Below are 19,738 nucleotides of genomic sequence, written 5' to 3' on the forward strand. Positions count from 1 at the left end.
ATTTATTTCTCTGGGCCCCTTGTGGGCTGAAGACCCTTCTTGGCCCCTCCCATGCAACAATGGCTTCTCAGTAAGGATGGAGGCTCTTTTACTTCTTCTCTTTCCATCAGTGTACATGTCCCTGAGTGAGAACGGGACTTGGAGGATTGGGCTCTATTTGCTGAGCCCCTCCCAGGCTGAAAAGTTTGGGTCCCTCACCCTCCAACTGCACAGGAGTTTCTGTTCCACTGTCACCAGCCCACTCATGGTACCCTACCCTCCTGTGCCCCTTCCTCCTCCTGCCCCCTTTACATTCCTCTCTCCCTCTTCCCATTCCACAGCTCCTCCATTCACCTTTCCTGTGGGGGAGCACTTCTGTCACCTTGCACCCCCCCTCTAAATATTGACACAGTTGAGACCACATTGGGTTATGTGTAGCGATTGCCCTGATGACATCGGCATCCAGTACAGGCTGCTGCTTCACACCCCTCAGCTTCTCGCCCTCGGCCATCACCTGGAAACACCTTGGCGCTCCTTGTTGCTGTCCGGTGGTGGAGGTCCCCACTGGGGGGGTCGCTCTAATGAGGTGTCCCCCTCAATCTTGGGGACTTGGGATGGAGGGTGATGCATGCAATGCAGTCCCATGCAATCACTTTTTGCACCGGTTCACGGGCTTTCTTTGTGCCCGCCCATTTTGCGTCTCATGGAGTCCTTGCGCCATGTGTATGTTGCGTGATTTAGGCTGCACCCCATCTTCAGTATCTTAAGTAATCTTTCTTTGAAATTTTCCTTGCACTTTGACCCCATGCTCCTCACATACAAGCAATCGGTGCAGAGAGGGATGGGGAATGGGGAAGAGGGGAGGGCCTCCTCATGAACCTGCTCCTGGGCCTGGCACAACTCGCCATTAATAGATCCAGTCAGCGGGCGACCGAGGAGGTCATCCGGCCGGACTGTGTGCCCTTCCTCTGCAGCTATGTTTGCGCTAGGTGTCCCTGGAGAGGGAGCTTGCGGCATCCACGGGCACCATCGCCACTTTCACGCTCAGTGGGCACCAGGATTACTTTCTCAACCTTCTTGATCACATTTTGATTTGATGTGTGTCAGTGTCCGTTGATCTTTGTTCTGTTTGGGCAGTGCCCCCATCAGGATTTAATTTGACCCTGAATTTATTTGCTTTAGTTTAATTGCTTGACCTTGAAAGACTGCAGGTGATGTTTGTTGCTGCGAGGGTTGCCGACCCGCAGAAATTCACCTCATGCAAATGTGCCAGCGGGCAAAGCACGTGCAGCCTGCCCAATTCCCGGCCCCACTGGCATCTGATTCGCTGTAGTGGGGATTCACGTTCAAAGCCTGATCATCTGGAGCAGTTTTTAAAGCACCACACAGCACAGACTGCCATTCCAGCCAAGGAAATGGCAGCGAGAAGACCAGCACCAAGATTACCGGAGATTGACTGAATGCTGGACACCTTTGAGGAGAGGAGGGATACCCTCTTCCCCAGGGTGGGGCAGAGACTCAAGCATGCCATATGGAACAAGGCCTGGGATGAGGTGGCGCAGGTTCTGAGTGCTGCCAGCCTCACTAAGAGGACCACCACGCAACGCTGTAAGAAGATGAACAACCTCCTTAAAGCAGTTCGGGTGAGTAAGCACCTCGATGCCCATGACATCCCTCCTGTCCTTCACTCCTCTCATTTGTGGTGATATCATAGAATTTAAAGTGCAGAAGGAGGCCATTCAGCCCATCGAGTCTGCACCGGCTCTTGGAAAGAGCACCCTACCCGAGGTCAACACCTCCACCCTATCCCCATAACCCAGTAACCCCACCCAACACTAAGGGCAATTTTGGACACTAAGGGCAATTTATCATGGCCAATCCACCTAACCTGCACATCTTTGGACTGTGGGAGGAAACCGGAGCACCCGGAGGAAACCCACGCACACACGGGGAGGATGTGCAGACTCCGCACAGACAGTGACCCAAGCCGGGAATGGAACCTGGGACCCTGGAGCTGTGAAGCAATTGTGCTCTCCACAATGCTACCGTGCTTCCCCTCATCACTGTATGCATCACTGTAAATACACAAGAGGTTAATGTAAATACACTAAGACTAAGTAAACACTAGAGGGAGCACCAGAGACATCATGACATGCAGACATACAGTTATTGAACACACAGAATAGACACGACCAATGGGCAGTCAAGACACCCAGAGGTGACACTACCACAAGGGGGCAACCCATATAAAAGGACATGGCACACATGCTTTTTCTCTTTCCACAGGGGACACTTATAGAGAAGGACAGGGCAGTTCGGAAGCATCACACCCACCGCATGGCTTAGAGCAGACTGGTTAGTTAGACTGAGTTACTATAGCAAGATAAGCAGGAGAGTCAAAATCAAGTTGGAGAATTGTTAACTGTTCAATAAATATGTTAAACCTATCTCCAAGTCTGAACCTTCCTTTGTCAGTGCATACATCAAGGAAGCAGCTTATGCTACATGAAGAAGCATAACACAATAACATCTGCACCCAGTCCCATAGAGACCAACAACACCCACCTACCTGCATCTTCCTTACAACCCACTCTCCATGAAACCCGAACACATGCATTGTCTTCTTTGGCCAGGAGCCTTGCAGACATATGTCACCAGCTACAAAACCCACATAAAACATGCGTCCCAGTGTCTCACTATGTCCTTTCTGTGCCCTCAAGGATAAAGTGAACCATAAATACCAGGAGCACCAAAGGACAGGAGGGGGCACCCCAGGTATTCGGATCCAAACCCAACCCCACTCTGAGGAAAAAGCCCTGAAACTTGCTGGGAGGCCGAGGAGAGGGAAGTGGCAATGGAGTTCGGCATGCGCCAAACAAGTGAGAGTCCAATGCAATGCAGATGACCCTATAGCAAGTGAGTCACCCATCTCCAACAGACTAGTCCTTCCCAAAATCTCACCTCATGTCTTTTGTTTCACAGGATCATCCTCAGATGCGGCCAGGCTATCTGGGGTTGCTGGGCCCCATCCACACCCTGGAGCACCACTCCGAGTAGATAGCAAGGGGGAAGGGCACATATATTGTGAATCCTCACCACTATACACTTTTGTACTCCCAGTCTGATCTGCCTCGAAGCTCTGTCTCGCGGGTACGAAGGATGGGCTGGGGCTAGGTGGGCCCACATGGTTACACCTTCACCGAAATGTGGCAAGCCATGGGGGCAGCAGTGTGAGCTCCCCTTGTATGACAGCATCCCCAGTGAGTGAGCCCTAACCATTCACCATCTCCTGCTACCCCTCCACCATATTTGGGCCCTTGAGAAGGAATTGCCAGCACAAATGCAGAGGATCATCTGGTCGGACACTGCTATGTTATCTTTGAGACAAGAGTCAGACAATGAGGAGCAGTAGAGCTCATCTCACAGCGAGCGGTCATTATCCTCCTCTGTCCCATGAACAAGACCCACTGATACTGCCAACTCACGGCTAACACCCTATGGTGATGCTGGTATGACCCTCGGAGGGGAAAGTGGAGCTGTGGCAGTGGGACGCAGTGGAAGGCTGGGGGGGGGGGGGGGGGGGGGAAGGTGGAGTGAAGGACTAAGAGAGAGGGAAGGGATGGATAGACTTGGCAAGAAGAAAGTGATGGATGGTTTAGGCAAGTAGGAAGTGGTGGATGGACTAAGGGAGAGGGAAGGGGTGGATTGACTAATGGAGAGGGAAGAGGTGGATCGACAGGGAGAGGGAAGGGCTGGATGGACTGATAGAGAGGGAAGAGGTGGATGGACAGGGAGAGGGAAGGGCTGGATGGACTAAGGGAGAGGGAAGAGGTGGATGGACTAAGGGAGAGGGAAGGGGTGGATGGACTGATGGAGAGGGAAGGGGTGGATGGGCTAAGGGAGAGGGAAGGGCTGGATGGGCTAAGGGAGAGGGAAGAGGTGGATGGACTGATGGAGAGGGAAGAGGTGGATGGACTGATGGAGAGGGAAGGGGTGGATGGACAGGGAGAGGGAAGGGCTGGATGGACTGATGGAGAGGGAAGGGGTGGATGGACTGATGGAGAGGGAAGAGGTGGATGGACTGATGGAGAGGGAAGGGCTGGATTGACTGATGGAGAGGGAAGGGGTGGATGGACTAAGGGAGAGGGAAGGGCTGGATAGTCTATGTTTTTTTGATGATGGATAGTCTATGTGAGAGGGAAGGGGTGGATGGACTGATAGAGGGAAGGGGTGGATGGGCTAAGGGAGAGGGAAGGGCTGGATGCGCTAAGGGAGAGGGAAGAGGTGGATGGACTGATGGACAGGAAAGGGGTAGATGGACTGATAGAGAGGGAAGGGAGAGGGAAGGGTTTGGAGTCTCTGGGGAAAGTGGATTTTGTATGGGTTGAAGCAGGGTGAGTTGGGGAAAGGCGGAGCTGCCACTGGACTGGCCTCCTAGTTGGCAAATTGAGAGAGAATGTGGTCCCATGTGTGGTGGTCTACCCACACATTGGGTAGTCTGCCATGCCAGTGCAGTGGGACACAGTGGAAGGCTAGGGGGAAGGTGAAGTGAAGGACTAAGGGAGAGGGAAGGGGTGCCAGGGACTTTCTGGAAAGCATCATCGTCCACTTTGTCAGCTGAAGCTTGTCGTTCTTCCTCCCCGTTCAGCATGTCACCTCGCTGTTGCGCAATGTTATGACGTATGTGGCAGGCCATCAAGATGCTCGAGACGCTATGGGGGATATATTGGAACACTCCACCAGAGCAGACCAGTGCATCTTAAGCACTCCGATGCATCGCACAATGATGTCCTGGCTGCAGTGTGAGCATCGGCATAATGGTTCTCTGCCCAATCTGGGTCCTCGGCTCAAGCATAATTAGCCATGAGCTCAGAGGGTAAGCCTTGCAGCTCACTAATCCCCTGCTCTCCTCATCTCCTGTTTCCTGCACTATGGCACTGCGCTTCTGAAGGGTGCACTTAGTAGTGCCAACATCTGGTGTACCGGCGATTGAGATTGGCCACGTCCATTCCCTTGATGATATTGCTGGGTATGAGGGTTTCCTGATTACCAGAAGACCACAGAGCATTTGCAAGTACTGTCTCAACAGCCAGGAACCTGGAAGTTGCAGCAAGGGGGTGGTTTAAATGGTTTTATGCAGCAATGAAGGTCTCAGCCAGGGCACCCTGATCCCGAGAGGGACACCCCGAGCCCATGCACCTGCCACCAAGTTGTTCCCTGAGGTCCAGGCACACACCACCCCCAGCAAGCTGGAGAGGTTTGTTTATCTCGTTGCTGCTCCTCAGTGAGTTGGCGCCTGGGCCCTGCTTGTAAATACTTGCACCAATTCACGCCCGCGTGACTCCCGGCTGAGAGGGCTGGAGGATCACCGGTGGAGGGGATTCGGACTTCCAGCCCGTTAATCATATTGAAATGCATGCAAATCCTGGTTTGCATGGTGCCGGCGGCGTGGAGCATGTATCTTGCTGCTGCCGGGGTACGCTGCATCGGGACGCTGCAGGAACCTTGTCTGAAGAACAACACATTTGCTCTTATATGTCTTAGGTTCCAATATGGACTATGACCTCTGGTTAGTTCCGTTCTAGTCACAGAATATCCTGCATCCGGTCAGTGATCTGCTTTCTCCTGTCACTCTGGATGCAATATGCCATTTGGGAATCACAGTTAGTGAAATGCCTGTCTCTGCCCCAAACTATCAAATTCTCTGTGACTACTGCATTTTTACTTTTTCTTTTCACTCATTAAATGGGACATTCATCCCATTAACATTCCCAAGAGGAAGCTGCGAGTAAAGCTCTGCATATTATAAGTGTAGCTATCTGTAGCAATTTACTTACTCCCAGTATTGCTCACTTGGGCCCAAGTGAGAGAAAGTGATTTCTGATCCATTCGGACAAGTTGCATTGTTTACATGCAGCCATGTTGTATTCACCATTTCAAAATATCCATTATCCAGAGTGAGATTGCAGAGTGGACCTAGAAAATAGGGAATTTGAAACACAGAAAGATTTGCATTTATATATGTCTGGTATCCCAGAGTGCTCTCCAATTAAGTACATTTGGAGTGTGGTCACTGTGGTGATGTAGGAATCACAACTGCCAATTCGTGCACAGGGAGATTCCAGAAGCAAGTTCCAGCAATATGATAATCAGTTTTATTAGTGATGTTGTTCAGGGAAAATACTGGTCAAGGGAGCAGGAAATAGTGCTTTTCTTTGAAATAGTGCCATGGAGTCTTTAATAACAACCGGAAGGATCTCATTTTAGTGTTTTCTCTAAAGGAAAATGCTCCTTTTACAATCCAGCACTCCCTCAGCATTGCGCTGAAGTGTCCACCTTAATTATGAGCTCATGACTTTACAGTGAGACTTGAATCGACACCATTCTGATTCAAAAGTGAGCATGTTGTCACAGGTAGCTGTCCTTTACCATCAATATAGTCTGAATCAAAAGTGAGTTCAGCTTTGACCGAGAAAATCAACTCGATTTTATTCTGTGGGATTTTTGACAGCATTTGTGATTCTGTTTGCAGTTCAGTCATTGGTTTACACTGATTATGATTTTGCTGTGACGGATTCTATGATTTTTAAAAAACCAGGATTTTGGTTCCAGTGAAACTTTGTAAAACCCCCTCAGCTTTGTCATAATAAACAAAAAACAGGTAAAATTCAGAAGTAATTTGTAAAATTAATTTTTTGTCAGCGAACTGATTTGTGAAGCCATCAACTTTGTTTTAATAAACAAAAAGCAGATAAAATTCAGAAGTATTTTGTAAAAATAATTTTTTGTCGGGCAAACTATACTTTTATTCTTTCACGGGATGTGGGTGTTGCTGGCGAGGCCAGCATTTACCTCCCACCCCTAATTATCGTTGAGAAGTTGGCAGTGAGCTATCCTTCTTGAACCGCTGCAATCCATGTTGAGTAGGTACACTCACAGTGTTGTTAGGGAAGGAATTACTGAATTTTGACCCATTAACAGTAAATATATCAACGGTGATGTGGTGAACGTATTATGGTAGCCATTTACCACTGTACTACATTGTACCACGCTGTTGCCCATGTGGGCTCCACCTATGGACCATTGTACTGTACTACACCGATTGTATCATGTTGGTGCCCTTGTGGGCTTCGCCCCTGGCTCTGCCTCCTTGAGGGGAGGTAGAAAGAGCAGCTGCCCTGTAGGCGGCTCTCATTGCAGAGCAGTCGCAGGCAGGCACTGTTCTAGATGATTAAAGTCACTGTTCACTTCAACTCTCTGTCTCGTGTGAATTGATGGTCACATCAGGTGATATGTTTCCAAATCAGAATGGTGAGTGGCTTGGAGGAAAACCTGCGGGTGGTGGTTCCCAGCATCTGGTCCCCATGTCCTTCTAGGTATAGAGATGACAGGTTTGGAAGGTGTTATCAAGGAGCCTTGTTAAATTACTGCAGTGAATTTTGTACATGGTGCACACTGCTGTCACAGTGCACCAATTGTGGAGGGAGTGAGTGTTGAAATTGCTGGATAGAGTGTCATTCAAGCAGGCTGTTTTATCCTGGATGATGTTGACCTGATGTTATTGGAGCTGTGACCAACCTGGTAAATGGAGAGTATTTCTTTCTACTCCTGATTTGTGGATAGTGGACAGGCTTTGGGAGTCAGGAGGTGAATAATTTGTAGCAGAATGTCTAGCCTCTGATCTGCTCTTGTAGCCACAATATTTATATGGCTGCTCCAGTTTAGTTTTGGGTCAAATTAAACCATAGGATGTTGATTGTGGGTGATTCAGCGGTATAATGCCATTGAATGTCATGGGGAGATGGTTGGATTATCTCTTACTGGAGATGGTCATTGCCTGGCACTTGTGTGGCATGAATGTTACTTGCTCATTATCAATCCAAGCCTGAATATTGTCAAAGGTATTGTTGCATATCTAGCCACAGTATTTATGTGACAGGTCCCGTTCAGTTTCTGGTCAACAGTAAGCCCCAGTATGTTGAGAATGGGTGGATCGCTGTTTTAGACCATTGCACATGATATTACAAAGCACCCAATATATTCCAGTCAACTTCACAGTGTACTCTATATTTTAATGGATATGCTAGTACCCTTGTAGAATTTGGGTGGGAAAATATATTTATGGTATGTTTGTTGCGATTCTCTGGCCTCAATTTGCTCTCGCTCGAGCGAAACAAGGCCGGTGACTAGCGGGAGAGGCTGAATAGGAGAACTGTGTCAAACACCGAACAATATGCGATGCAATTGGCCAGCCCCTGTCGGCGAAATCGGGATCTCGCTGTTGCGTGGTGAAAAACCAGTTATCACCACTTAAGCACTATTCCCATACAATTAACAGTAGCGACCCCATATCCAATGGCCTCCCATGATTCATTAGCCTCCCCAGCAAGTGGCCACGCTGGCGCCGATTAGTACTCCTTGTGAAAAACGTGAACTTGGCGCAAGGGCTTCTGTGGGGAGCCGAGCACAAAGAGCCCGGGGGTGCTACGTTTGCCACCCCAGTGCTCACCGGGGGGGTGGGGGGTTTGAGGGACCCTCGGCTTGGGGGAGTGGTGCACAACCCCGGCTGGGAATGGGTGACCCTCCACAGGGGTGGCTGCCATGGGAAAGTGGAGGGGAACACCCAGGGGATGGGACACAGCTGTGGGGATATGTCCACGACTGGAGGGTAGGTGAGTGCCACTGGGAGCGGACCAGCGCCCGGTCCAGGTGACGTTATGAGCAGGTATCCGGGGTACAGGATCTGGGGCCCACTGTGGCTGGGAGTGTGTGGGCTGGGTGTTCCGGGTGGTGGGGGGAGGGGGGGGGGGATCAATTCGGGATTGGATGGTCCCGGGGTGGGGGAGCCACCATAGTTTGCCAGTCTAACACCCTCTCGCAATTCCTTACAGATATTGAACGCTGCGGCAGAGATTTTGGACCCAGTAGAACTTGCCCTAGTGGTGCTGCTGCTGGCTCGGGCGGCCAGACGCCGGAGACGGCGGCGGCAGCAGCGGCAGCAGATGCTCGAGGCGGCGGCAGATGTGCCGGACCCCACCCCACACCCTAAGGACTCGGCCGCCCATCAGACCAGGGAGGGACTCAGAGGGGAGTCCCATCATGGCCCAGGGTGTACAGGCGTTGTTGGTCGTTTGAACAGATGACAGACACCGTGTGCCGCAGGAGGCTCCACCTCAACAAGGAGACGGTACAGCATCTGTGCTACGTCCTCGCGGACTTGGCACCAAATGGAGAAGGAGAGCCACTCCCGGTGGCCGTCAAGGTCACCGCAGCCCTGAACGTTTACACCTCAGACTCCTTCCAGGGCTCGAATGGGAACCTGTGTATCATTTCACAGGCCACAGCTCTCAGGTGCATCCGACAGGTTATGGATGCCCTGTTTGCCCGGGTGGAAAACTATATCAACTTTGACATGGACCAAGCCCAACAGGATGTCCGGGCAGCAGGTTTGTCCGCCTTCGCGGGGTGCCCCAGGCCCAGGGCCTGATAAACTACATGCTTGTTGTCCTGTGCTCACCGGGCCATCTCTGAGTGCCCTACATTACCAGAAAGGGGTTCCACTCCCTGAACATACAGCTCCTTAAGATCATGCATGTGTGTGCACGCTTCTTGGATGTGTGACGGCAACATCCTGGGGCAGTCAGTCATCCCCAGCCACTTCCAAGGATAGGCGGCTGACTCTTGGGGGATAAGGGGTACCCGCTTAGGACCTAGCTAACGATGTCAGTACGGATGCTGCAGGCCGTAGGCCATAGCGGAGACCCGGTGAGGCCTTTGTGGCCACCCAGGCTGTGATCGAGTGGTGCGCCGGACTCCTCAAGATGTGGTTCTGATGCCTCGATTGTTCCCGTAGTGCACTGCAGTACAACCCCCGGAGGGCCGCTCCGAGATGGAGGTTGGTGATGGGGTACATGTGGCCACCTCCGAGGAGGACGAAGACAAGGACGATGAGGTGGTGCGGACCAGCAGAGGCTGGAGGACGAGGCAGGTTAGGAACCAGAGGACCAGCCGGAGGCTGGAGGACAGGTGGCAGCAGCAAGCGTACGGCAAGCCCTGAGGGCCAGGGAGGCCCCCAAACTCGCCCGATTCACTTTGGACATGGCCTGGTCTGTCACCCCACCACCTTCTTTATCCACCCTCCCGGGGTATGTGGCACATCACTCCAGGGTGCTGGGATTGTGTTGGCACTGTCACTGTCGAGGGCAGGAGGGTGATGATAACCCGCAGAGCTGAGCTCCAGTGCTCCTCAATCTATACCATAATCCGACACCTATCTATCTGCTGAGTGCTTGCTCAAACCCATCACCGGCATGCGGTGTGCTGGGGCGAGTGGGGAGGGGTGTTGTGATGCTGTGATGCCTGAAGAGATGGGCCAAGCCATCATACTAGTTGTACTCAAGTGTTATACAATTCCCTACTTTCCCGATGGTGCCTCCCTCCCACCCCACCTACTTACCACCCCCTCCCCCCCGTGCCCTCAGTGATCCTCGATGTGCTTGGTGCTCTTAGCTCTACCGCTACGTCTGTTGTGTTATGCTGCTTCAGATAACACAGGCTACTACTTGATGCAGTCTTAACTAAAGGATGCTCCAGACTCTGAAATGAGTTCAACGTGTTTGTTGAGCTATTAACACAGTTCTCAAATGAGTTCGACTCTCTGCTAATCTAACTGTAGTAACTCAGTCTAACTGTACCAGCTTACTCTAAGCCACGTGCTGGGATGTGATGCTACTGATTAGTCCTGTCAAACTCTCTCGATGTCTGTCTGTGGAAAGAGGCAGGGTGTGAGTGCCTCATCCCTTTTATAGTGTTTATGTCAAGCCCCCTTGTGGTGATGCCACCTCTGAGTGTCCTGACTGTCCATTGGTTGTGTCCTATTCTGAGTGTTCATCGGTTACATGTTTGCATATCATGACAATGTCTAGGTGTGTCCCCAGGATGCACATCAGAGGTTGAAGCAGCCAGCTGCTTACCTCGTCCTGTGATCTTCGATGCCCCTGGCTGGCAATCTCTGGGGCTCTGGGGCCGGACAACCCTGAAGCACTTGTCGGTGGCACATGCACAGCCGTGCCACCCTGTCCCATGTGCTGGGTGTGAGACGTGGCCTCATCAGAGGGGTGGAACTAATGGAGCTGGTGGCCACTGTCACCACTTCATGGGATGGGTCCGGGTTGGCACCCACCGCCCACTCCTCCCAGTCGATGCCCAAAGTGTCCCGGGGTTCACCTTGGGACAGAGGATTTGAGCCCCAGCTGCCCCATCATAATCTGTCTCTGCCAGTCCTGGTGACTCCCCGATGCCTGCACCATCGTGCCAATGCCCGCAGTGATGCTCCTCAGTGATTGGGCCATGCTCTGCAGTGCCTTGGCAATGCCCACTTGCGACTGGGACATGCTCCGCAGCGCCTTGGCCATTCCCATCTGAAAGCAGACATGTCCCGCAGTACCTCGCCAAGGTCGGCCTGGTACTGGGTCACATCCCTCAGCGAGTCGGACATTCTGCCAAGACCCTCAGCAATGGCTGTCACCGACTGCGCAAAGCCTTGGACATCTTCACTCATGGTGCTGATGTTGTGCACTAGGATCTCCACTGCACTCCACCCCAGCAGTATTGGCTTCAGTATCTTGCCGGCGACATCTCCTGCGCCCATAGCATCTGGGACTCCTCCAATCGGTTATGGATCTGCTGGAGTTTCGCTGCCAACTCCCTTTGCATGTCTGGACCACTCCCTATCATCTCCATCAGGTCCGTGTATACCTCTTCCATGGGCTCAGCATCTGGCTGGGTCCTGGGATCCTGACCTCCGACTGCTGTCTCACCTGGGAGTTCCTGCCTCCACTTGACATACATCAGCAGCGGTGTGGTGTTCACCAGATTGTTCCCCAGAAGCCTGACCACTGTTATGGGTCAGGGTTTAGAGAACCCCAAAGTATATCATGGAGTTCACCTGACCCACAACGTTTACTATATTGTGGTATGGGGAGCACACAGCCCACTCTACAGGAGTGATACAACAGAAATGGAAAAGTATTTTTAAAGCAAAGCAATGTTTATTCTATGAACTCAAGTTAACCCTTTTAAAATATACAGTGAACATCTTAGCAACCATTAATTCAAATACAACCCCCAAAGAATACAACACTAAGTAATCCTTAATAACTTCCCAAACAACATCCAGAAGACAAAAGAAACACCTTTTAACAGAAGCACATCATGTTTACATTCACCACTGAAAGCCTTTATAATTCTGAATTCACCAAATGATCAAGAGATAGTCTTTTCATGGCAGAGAGATCAACAGTACACCTGCTCTGTCTGGCTTCAGCTCCAACACTGAAAAACTAAACCAAAAAAAAATACCCTGCAGCAAACAGCCTAAAACGAAAGAAAAAAGCTGACAGACAGCCCTGCTCCACCAACACTCTGACATCACTGATAAACACCCATTTCTTAAAGGTACATTTCCCAAACACGCATTTCTCAAAGGTACTCTCACATGACACCATTAGATTTGCCACCGAGGTGTGTATCTGCACTGGTGGAGGGTGGGGATGACAGCTGTGACACCACGATCGTGTTTTCCTTAGAGCTTCCCTTCGAGGTGGTTTCCTGGGAGCCTGGAGAGGGGGCCATCGGGATGGGCGATGTCGTCAGCTAGAGGACTTGCGGGAGAATGGACATTTGGTCAGTCGGAGGGATGGGTCAGTCAGTAAGGCAATAACAACTCAGGTTTGACAGGTCCTCCGGGTGGAGCCCTGTGGTTCCCTACCTCTGCGATGTCCGCCAGTTCTGTCTTGGTCACTCCAGTCACCTCCAGGGCCAACTCCTCGAAGGAGGTGAGTATTAAGATTCTTAAGTCCGGCACACCTCTGCTAGTCCCTCTCCTTATGGTTGTGTGAGAGGAGACACAGAGAGGGAACACACATGGTTCACATTGGTGGGGGGTGGAGGGAGGGGCTGGGAAGGGGAGGGGGGGGTTGTGACAGAAGGATTGGGGGTATGAAGGGAGGGAGGTCAAAGGTGGGTTGGGGGCCGCATGGAGAGTTGGGGGTGATGTATGCTCGCGAGGGGGGTGCTTTGGGTCAACCCACTTCTGCTGCCCGGTGCAGGTCATTAATTTATTGACTGGAGGCCAGTCCTCCTGGTCACACTCCCAGAGCTTACAGTACCGCCACCTCATCCCAGGCAGCACTAGCTGCCCTGCGGCTCACCCTCAGGGGCCCTCTGGGAAACAGGACATCTCTCCTGGCCTCCACTGTGTCTCGGGCCATCCCCTGGTCCACGTCCCTGAATCTTGGGGCCGGTCACCTCGGTGCCATTCTTGCAAGCTGACTGGGGTTGGCTGAGCAAATGCTGCTGAAGTGCTGCTCGACCGCGTTGGCGGGTGGTGGGGGGGGGGGGGGAGGGGTCACGAGCTCGGTCCCGGCGAATCAGCTGGTGATCCTTCATTTGCGGTGAGAATCCCGTGGTCGTTAAGAATGGTCGTTAAGTGGACCAGTTGACGTTGCATAGTGTTGCCGACCATGTTGGGCCGACTCCGGGAAGCACGTCGCATTTGCTACCACACTTAGAAATCTTTCCGGAGATTCCAGCCTGTATGTGTATTATGTGCTGTGTATGGTAATCACTCTGTTTGTAACAGAACCCATAGAACCCCTACAGTACAGAAGGCAGCCATCTGCGTCTTATCATCATAACCCTAGTTAACCTGCACATCTTTGGACACTAAGGGCCATTTTAGCATGGCCAATCTAACTAACCTGTACATCTTGGGGAGATGTTATTTGATATATTGCAACAAACTAACTGCAATACACGATGAAGGAATTAAAGCATTAACAATTCATTTAATGAGCCAGAGCAAAGCCAATGGAATATTAAAAAAAACTTCCATGCATTTCTCCTGAAAGGTCAGGTTTCAGGGACTGTCCCTCTCTCCTGCTACAAAGAGAAATAGAGCAGGACCCCAAAACAATCCCATGGTAACATATGACTCCTGTGGTGACTTAATGGAAATGTACGATTCCATGACGATCCCATGGGAACAGATGACTCCACAGCAAACCAAACAGATGTTTTTATTACATTCTTTCTCTTGCTTTCATATGGAACATGGCTAATAATGTTAACTGATTCACGTTCCTAACTTTACAATAATAGGGCGGATTCTCCATTTACTGACACTGATATGGGGATGCCTGTTTGGGCTGAGAATGGTGGGTAGCCCGGAAAACGGGATCAATGCCGGGCACTAAACCCGTTCCACTGCTCCGATTCCTTACAGGTCGCCAGTGTGATACCCCATCCCACCCTACCACACCCCAACACCCTCACATTGGGAGAGGATGCAAATGTGCGATTATATTGAAATAGCTGCAAAGTGGTGATTTGCATCCAATTCAAAGAATTACGGGCTGGGGACCCGATTCGCTTCCCCCCCCCCCCCCCCCCCCCCCCCCCGCTTTCTCCAAAGCCAAGTACACTTGAAAGTTCCAATGCAAAACTCCTATTCAATTTCACATAACAATGCATTATACTAGCCAATGATTGACAGTTTTATTAGTCGAGAGTCAGGTGCTTGGTGGATTGTTTATCTATCTTTCCCTTCATGCTTAAATACATCTCCATTAACCAGCTTTATTGCTAACCACAATGTTTAGAAACCCTCTTATGATTGACAGTTCCTCACCAGTTTCTTGTCACATCAAAGGCAATTAAGTGGCTTCTACTGTAAAAAGAGAGTGTGTTTAGTGTCAAGCCAGGGTAACAGAGATTTGCTTCTTTTGCAAACCAATTTTAAATCTGTTCTTGATCCTTTTATGAGTGGGAACAGTTTCTCCCTATCAACTCTGACCAGTCCTCTCATCTCTATTGAATATCCTCTTCGCCTTCTTCGCTCCAAGAAGTACAATCCCAACCTCTCCAATCTATCTTCATTACTGAAGTTTCTCATCCCTGGAACCATTTTTGTAAACCTCTTCTGCACTCTGTTGCGTTAAACATCCTTCCTATAGGGTTGTGCCCAGTGTAAATATTATTCAAGCTGAGGTCTAACTGGTATAAGTTCAGGATAACCTCTTTGCTTTTCTACTCTATGCCCCTATTAATAAAGCCACGAATACTATATGCTTTATTAACCAATCTCTCCACGTCCTACCACCTTCAATGATCTATGCACATATATACCAAGGTTCCTCTGTTCCTGCACCCCTGAAAGGATTTTATTCCTTATTTTGTATTGTCTCTCCCTGTTCTTCCTACAAAATACATCACCTGACACTTCTCCACATTGACCTTCATCTGCCACCTATCTGCCCATTCCACCAACTTGTCTGTGTGCATTTGAAGTTCAACATTTCTCTTCATAGTTCACAATATTTCCAGGTTTGTTATCATCTGCAAAATTTGAAACTGCCCCTTGCACACCAAGATTTAGATCATCAATATATATCAGGAAAAGCAAGGGTACCGATACCGACCTCTGGGGAACACCACTACAAACCTTCCTCCAGTCTGAAAAATATCCATTGACCATTACTCTATGCTTCTTATTATTCAGCCAATTTTGTATCCATGCTGCTACTGTCCCTTTTATTCTATGAGCTATAATTTTTCTTGCAAGTCTGTTGTGTGGCACTATATCGAATGCTTTCTGAAAATCCATGTACACCACATCAACAGCATTCCCTTCATTGACACATTCTGACACCTTCACAAATTTCTCCAGCAAATTAGTTAAGCATGATTTCCCCTTCAGAAATCCACACTGATTCTTCCTAATCAACCCACTCTTTCCCGAATAATTATTTCTAGAACCTTGCCGACCACTTATCTACTTATCTTAGGGCAGCATGGTAGCACAAGTGATTAGCACTGTGGCTTCACAGTGCCAGGGTCCCAGCTTCGATTCCCCACTGGGTCACTGTCTGTGCGGAGTCTGCACGTTCTCCCCATGTGTGCGTGGGTTTCCTCTGGGTGCTCCGGTTTCCTCCCACAGTCCAAAGACGTGCGGGTTAGGTGGATTGGCCATGATAAATTGGCCTTAGAGTCCAAAAAGGTTAGGAGGGGTTATTGGATTACAGGGATAGGGTGGAAGTGAGGGCTTAAGTGGATTCGTGCAGACTCAATGGGCCGAATGCCCTCCTTCTGCACTGTATTTTCTATGTTCTACCTGGCCTGCAATTGCTGGGCTATCCTTACAATTGTTTTTGAATAAGGGCATAACATTTTCAGTTCTCAAATCCTCTGTCACCTCCCTTGAATCTCAAGATGACTGTAAGATTATGGCCCCTGTAATTTCCATTCTCAATTCCTTCAATGGACTGTACTGACAGTCTATTTAACACTTGCTCCTTATTAATTTTGAACACTTCTAGGGACAGTATTTCCTTGTCTGTCACCATGCCTTGGGTAGCATTTACCTCCTTGGTAAAGAGGGATGCAAAGTATTCGGCTAATTCCTCAGCCATGCCACCTGTCCCCATGAATAAATTCCCTTATATGTCCCTGATCGGCTCTACTCATCCTGTTCCACTCATTTACTGTTTATATGCCTCTAAGAGACTATGGGATTCCCTGTTATGTTGGTTGCCAGTCTTTTCTCATAGTAGCCTTTCGATTCTCTAATTTGCTTTTTCACCTTCCCCCCCACACTTTTTCTTCTTTATCTTATTTTCTATCTCCTTTTCATCCAGGGACCTCTGGATTTGTTTGCCCTACCTTTCCCTTTTAAGGGAATATACCTTGACTGTGTTCAGAACATTTCTGTTTTGAAGGTAGCCCATTGTTTTTCCTGCCAACCTTTTGTTCCAGTTTATCCAGCTGAGCTCCGTCTTGCCCTGTTAGAGTCAGCTGTCCCGCAGTTAATTCTTTTTACTCTGGATTGCCTATTTTCTTTCTCTATCATCATTTTGACCCTTACAGTACAATGATCGCTGTCTCCTAAAGGTTCCCCCAAATATTCTTCTGTGTGCCATTCATGAAACCCACTTGTGGTTAGGTTAAAGTGGGTGTGAGGAACGAATAGTTTAATATAGAGTACAGAAATAAATGAAATAGGTTTCTCTGCACTCAGAAGCTTAACTAATTAGTTTCTTCAAAGTATAAGTGGTTGTTCTGTTACACATTGTAATTCTGTACACCAAGTCAACTGAGCATACCTGGTATCCCAGTGTTAATCACAGAGAATAGGACTGATGATGCACTTTCAACATTAGCAAACCATTTCAACATGGCAGCACTTGTTTGAATAGTCTTCAGAAGCATGAAGACCAGTCAGCATGATAAGGTCAGATTTCAGCCATAGTCCCATTCTGCACATTAAAACTCGGATATCACCCCAAGTCTATCCGTTCAATGCTACTGTACTCGAAAAGGGCAATCCACAATTCCAAAATTACACAATAATTTTCAGATAGTTATTATAGAAGATTATCTACATGGTGTGAGCCACAGGGAGGGCTAAGGGGAATATAAATACAACACTACTCATGATTGTACCAGGTTGGATGAATTTCTATTTATTTCAACATTTTTGTGAGGGTGGAAGAAGGAGAGATAATGTTTAGAGAGCGGAGTGAGGCGGGGATGCCTTGGCTTAGAAAGCTGTTGGAGATGATTATCTGTGTGAAATTGGGAGATATTAAATCCAATTGTTGAGTTTTCAAAAATTAATTTGTGGGATGTGGGCATCGCTAGCTAGGCCAGTATTTATTGCTCATCCCTAGTTGCCCTTCAGAAGGTGGTGGTGAGCTGCCTTCTTGAACAACTACAGTCCCTAAGGTGTAGGTACACCCACTGTGCTATTAGGGAGGTGAAGAGAGCTGATGAGGGACGAAAACCTTGTTGAAAGGTTGCCTACTGGATACCTAGGTAATTTTGAATAATGCAATAGCTCGTTGACTTGGTATTTTGCCAACTCGTGGAAGAACCCTGTTTTGTGACCAACCGAAGTGGAGAAAATTCATTACTGAAGAAACCAAACACATGGAGAGAAATTGTTGGGAACATGTACAGGTGAATTCGAGCTGCTGGAGGGATCACTCCAAACAATCCACCTACCCAACCCTTCAAGCACCACCTGCCGTGCATGTGGCAAAGTCTACAGATTGTGGCATTGGATTTAGCAACCATCTCAAAACCCCATTGACCTATAGTGGAGCCAATCATCCTCCATCCTGAGGGACTGCTAAGAAGAATATAAAAAAAGCTTCCCTCTCAGTTGTCCACTGTGTCCCACAGAACTGACCAATCTGCTGACCACGATTTTTAATACATTGTTGTGCACAAGGTAAGCAGTAACCACTCATCGAGCTTCTCAACCAAACCCCTGTCTCCCTGCTCGCACTAATAGTAAGCCCATCCACCCCCAAAATCAGCACAAGGAAAATACAACTTATTCTAACAATCTTGCGTCTGCTCTCACCTTGTGAGTGTAAATGATATTGTCTTTCATACAGATGCACAGTAACTCCTCATAATTTTGCAAGTTTCTATCCTTAACTTGACAGTAATACATGTGTAAAATGAGTAGAAAACTCTATCTGGCAGTAGTTCGAGCTACTGCACAAATACGAAGTTTCCATAAGATCTTATTCAGTCTCTGAAAGTGATAAATGTCATGTTAAATCAAAAATATTGCTATTTTATGTTATGAAATGACAACAAAACAAGTAACAGTCATTCTAATAGGTTTATATGTAAATTTTCCATGTACATATTCAGCAATAGCTGAATTGGTACAAGCTGTTTCTTGGAAATTCACAGCGACAGTGAGATTTTCAAATTGATTTGTCCACTTTCAAAGCTCAGGAAATATTTATTGAGACAAGCAGGTTTTACATAGTCCAAAAGTCAGATTTAAAAGGTTACTGCCAGTTACAACACTATTTCTATCTTCTGCAACTTGAGACGCCTTCTATACAGTTAAAATGAAGATAGCTATAGAAACGTAATGTCCATTTTTCTCTCGCCTTCAGATAAGAAGAATGAAAATTGAACAATTTTGAACAATGAACCCAATAGATATTCAGACATTACCTTTGGGAGTCCTGCTGCATGTTTCATCTGCGCCCCACCAACTGAAGCAGTCTGCCCACGGCAGGGGGGATTGGAAGGAGGCGAACAAGTAGTACAGGCTGTAGCCGATGATGCAGTTGTAGTAAATGGTCACAAGTGTTGACACTAGGACCATAGTGATACCCACACCTTTAAAGGATTGAGAAAGCAATGTAAATTAGAAGGTATTCATATGAATTAATTGTATGGTTTCATGTATTGAGCTGGTCATAGAATCCCTACAGTGCAGAAGGAGGCCATTCAGCCCGTCGGGTCTGCACCGGCCCACTGAAAGAACACCCTATCTCGACCCATTCCCCCACCCTATTACTGTAACACCATCTCACCTGCAAATCTTTGGACACTAAGGGGTAATTTAGCATGACCAATCCACCTAACCTGCATATCTTTGGACTGTGGGAGGAAACCAGAGCACCCGGAGGAAACCCACGCGACACGGGGAGAACATGCAGACTCCGCACAGACAGTGACCCAAGGCTGGAATTGAGCCTGGCTCCCTCGTCCTGTGAGGCAGCAGTGCTAACCACTGTGGCACTGTGCCGATCGGACAAACCAATTTTGTTTCTTTACAGTTGTACTTGACTAGAACCGAATGAGAATTAAAAGAGTGACAAATTGAATTGACGACCAGCCATGGGGGAAGGCGACGGTGGTTCGCACACTGGAGCACAAATATATGTAC

General features: G+C 48.8%; 1 protein-coding gene across 1 annotated transcript in view; it reads right to left on the reverse strand.

Annotated features, from left to right (window-relative positions):
- Positions 1-19,738, reverse strand: part of LOC119951992 (sodium- and chloride-dependent neutral and basic amino acid transporter B(0+)-like) — a 79,571-nt gene that overhangs the window by 42,553 nt on the left and 17,280 nt on the right. The window contains exons 4-5 of the mRNA XM_038775442.1: positions 19,018-19,185; positions 5,817-5,955 (exon numbers count right to left, since the gene is read on the reverse strand). Of these exons, the coding sequence (XP_038631370.1) occupies positions 5,817-5,955; positions 19,018-19,185 (307 nt within the window). The remainder of the gene's footprint in view (positions 1-5,816; positions 5,956-19,017; positions 19,186-19,738) is intronic.

The sequence above is a fragment of the Scyliorhinus canicula genome, chromosome 17, assembly GCF_902713615.1.
Source record: "Scyliorhinus canicula chromosome 17, sScyCan1.1, whole genome shotgun sequence".
NCBI classification, from domain to species: Eukaryota; Metazoa; Chordata; class Chondrichthyes; order Carcharhiniformes; family Scyliorhinidae; genus Scyliorhinus; species Scyliorhinus canicula.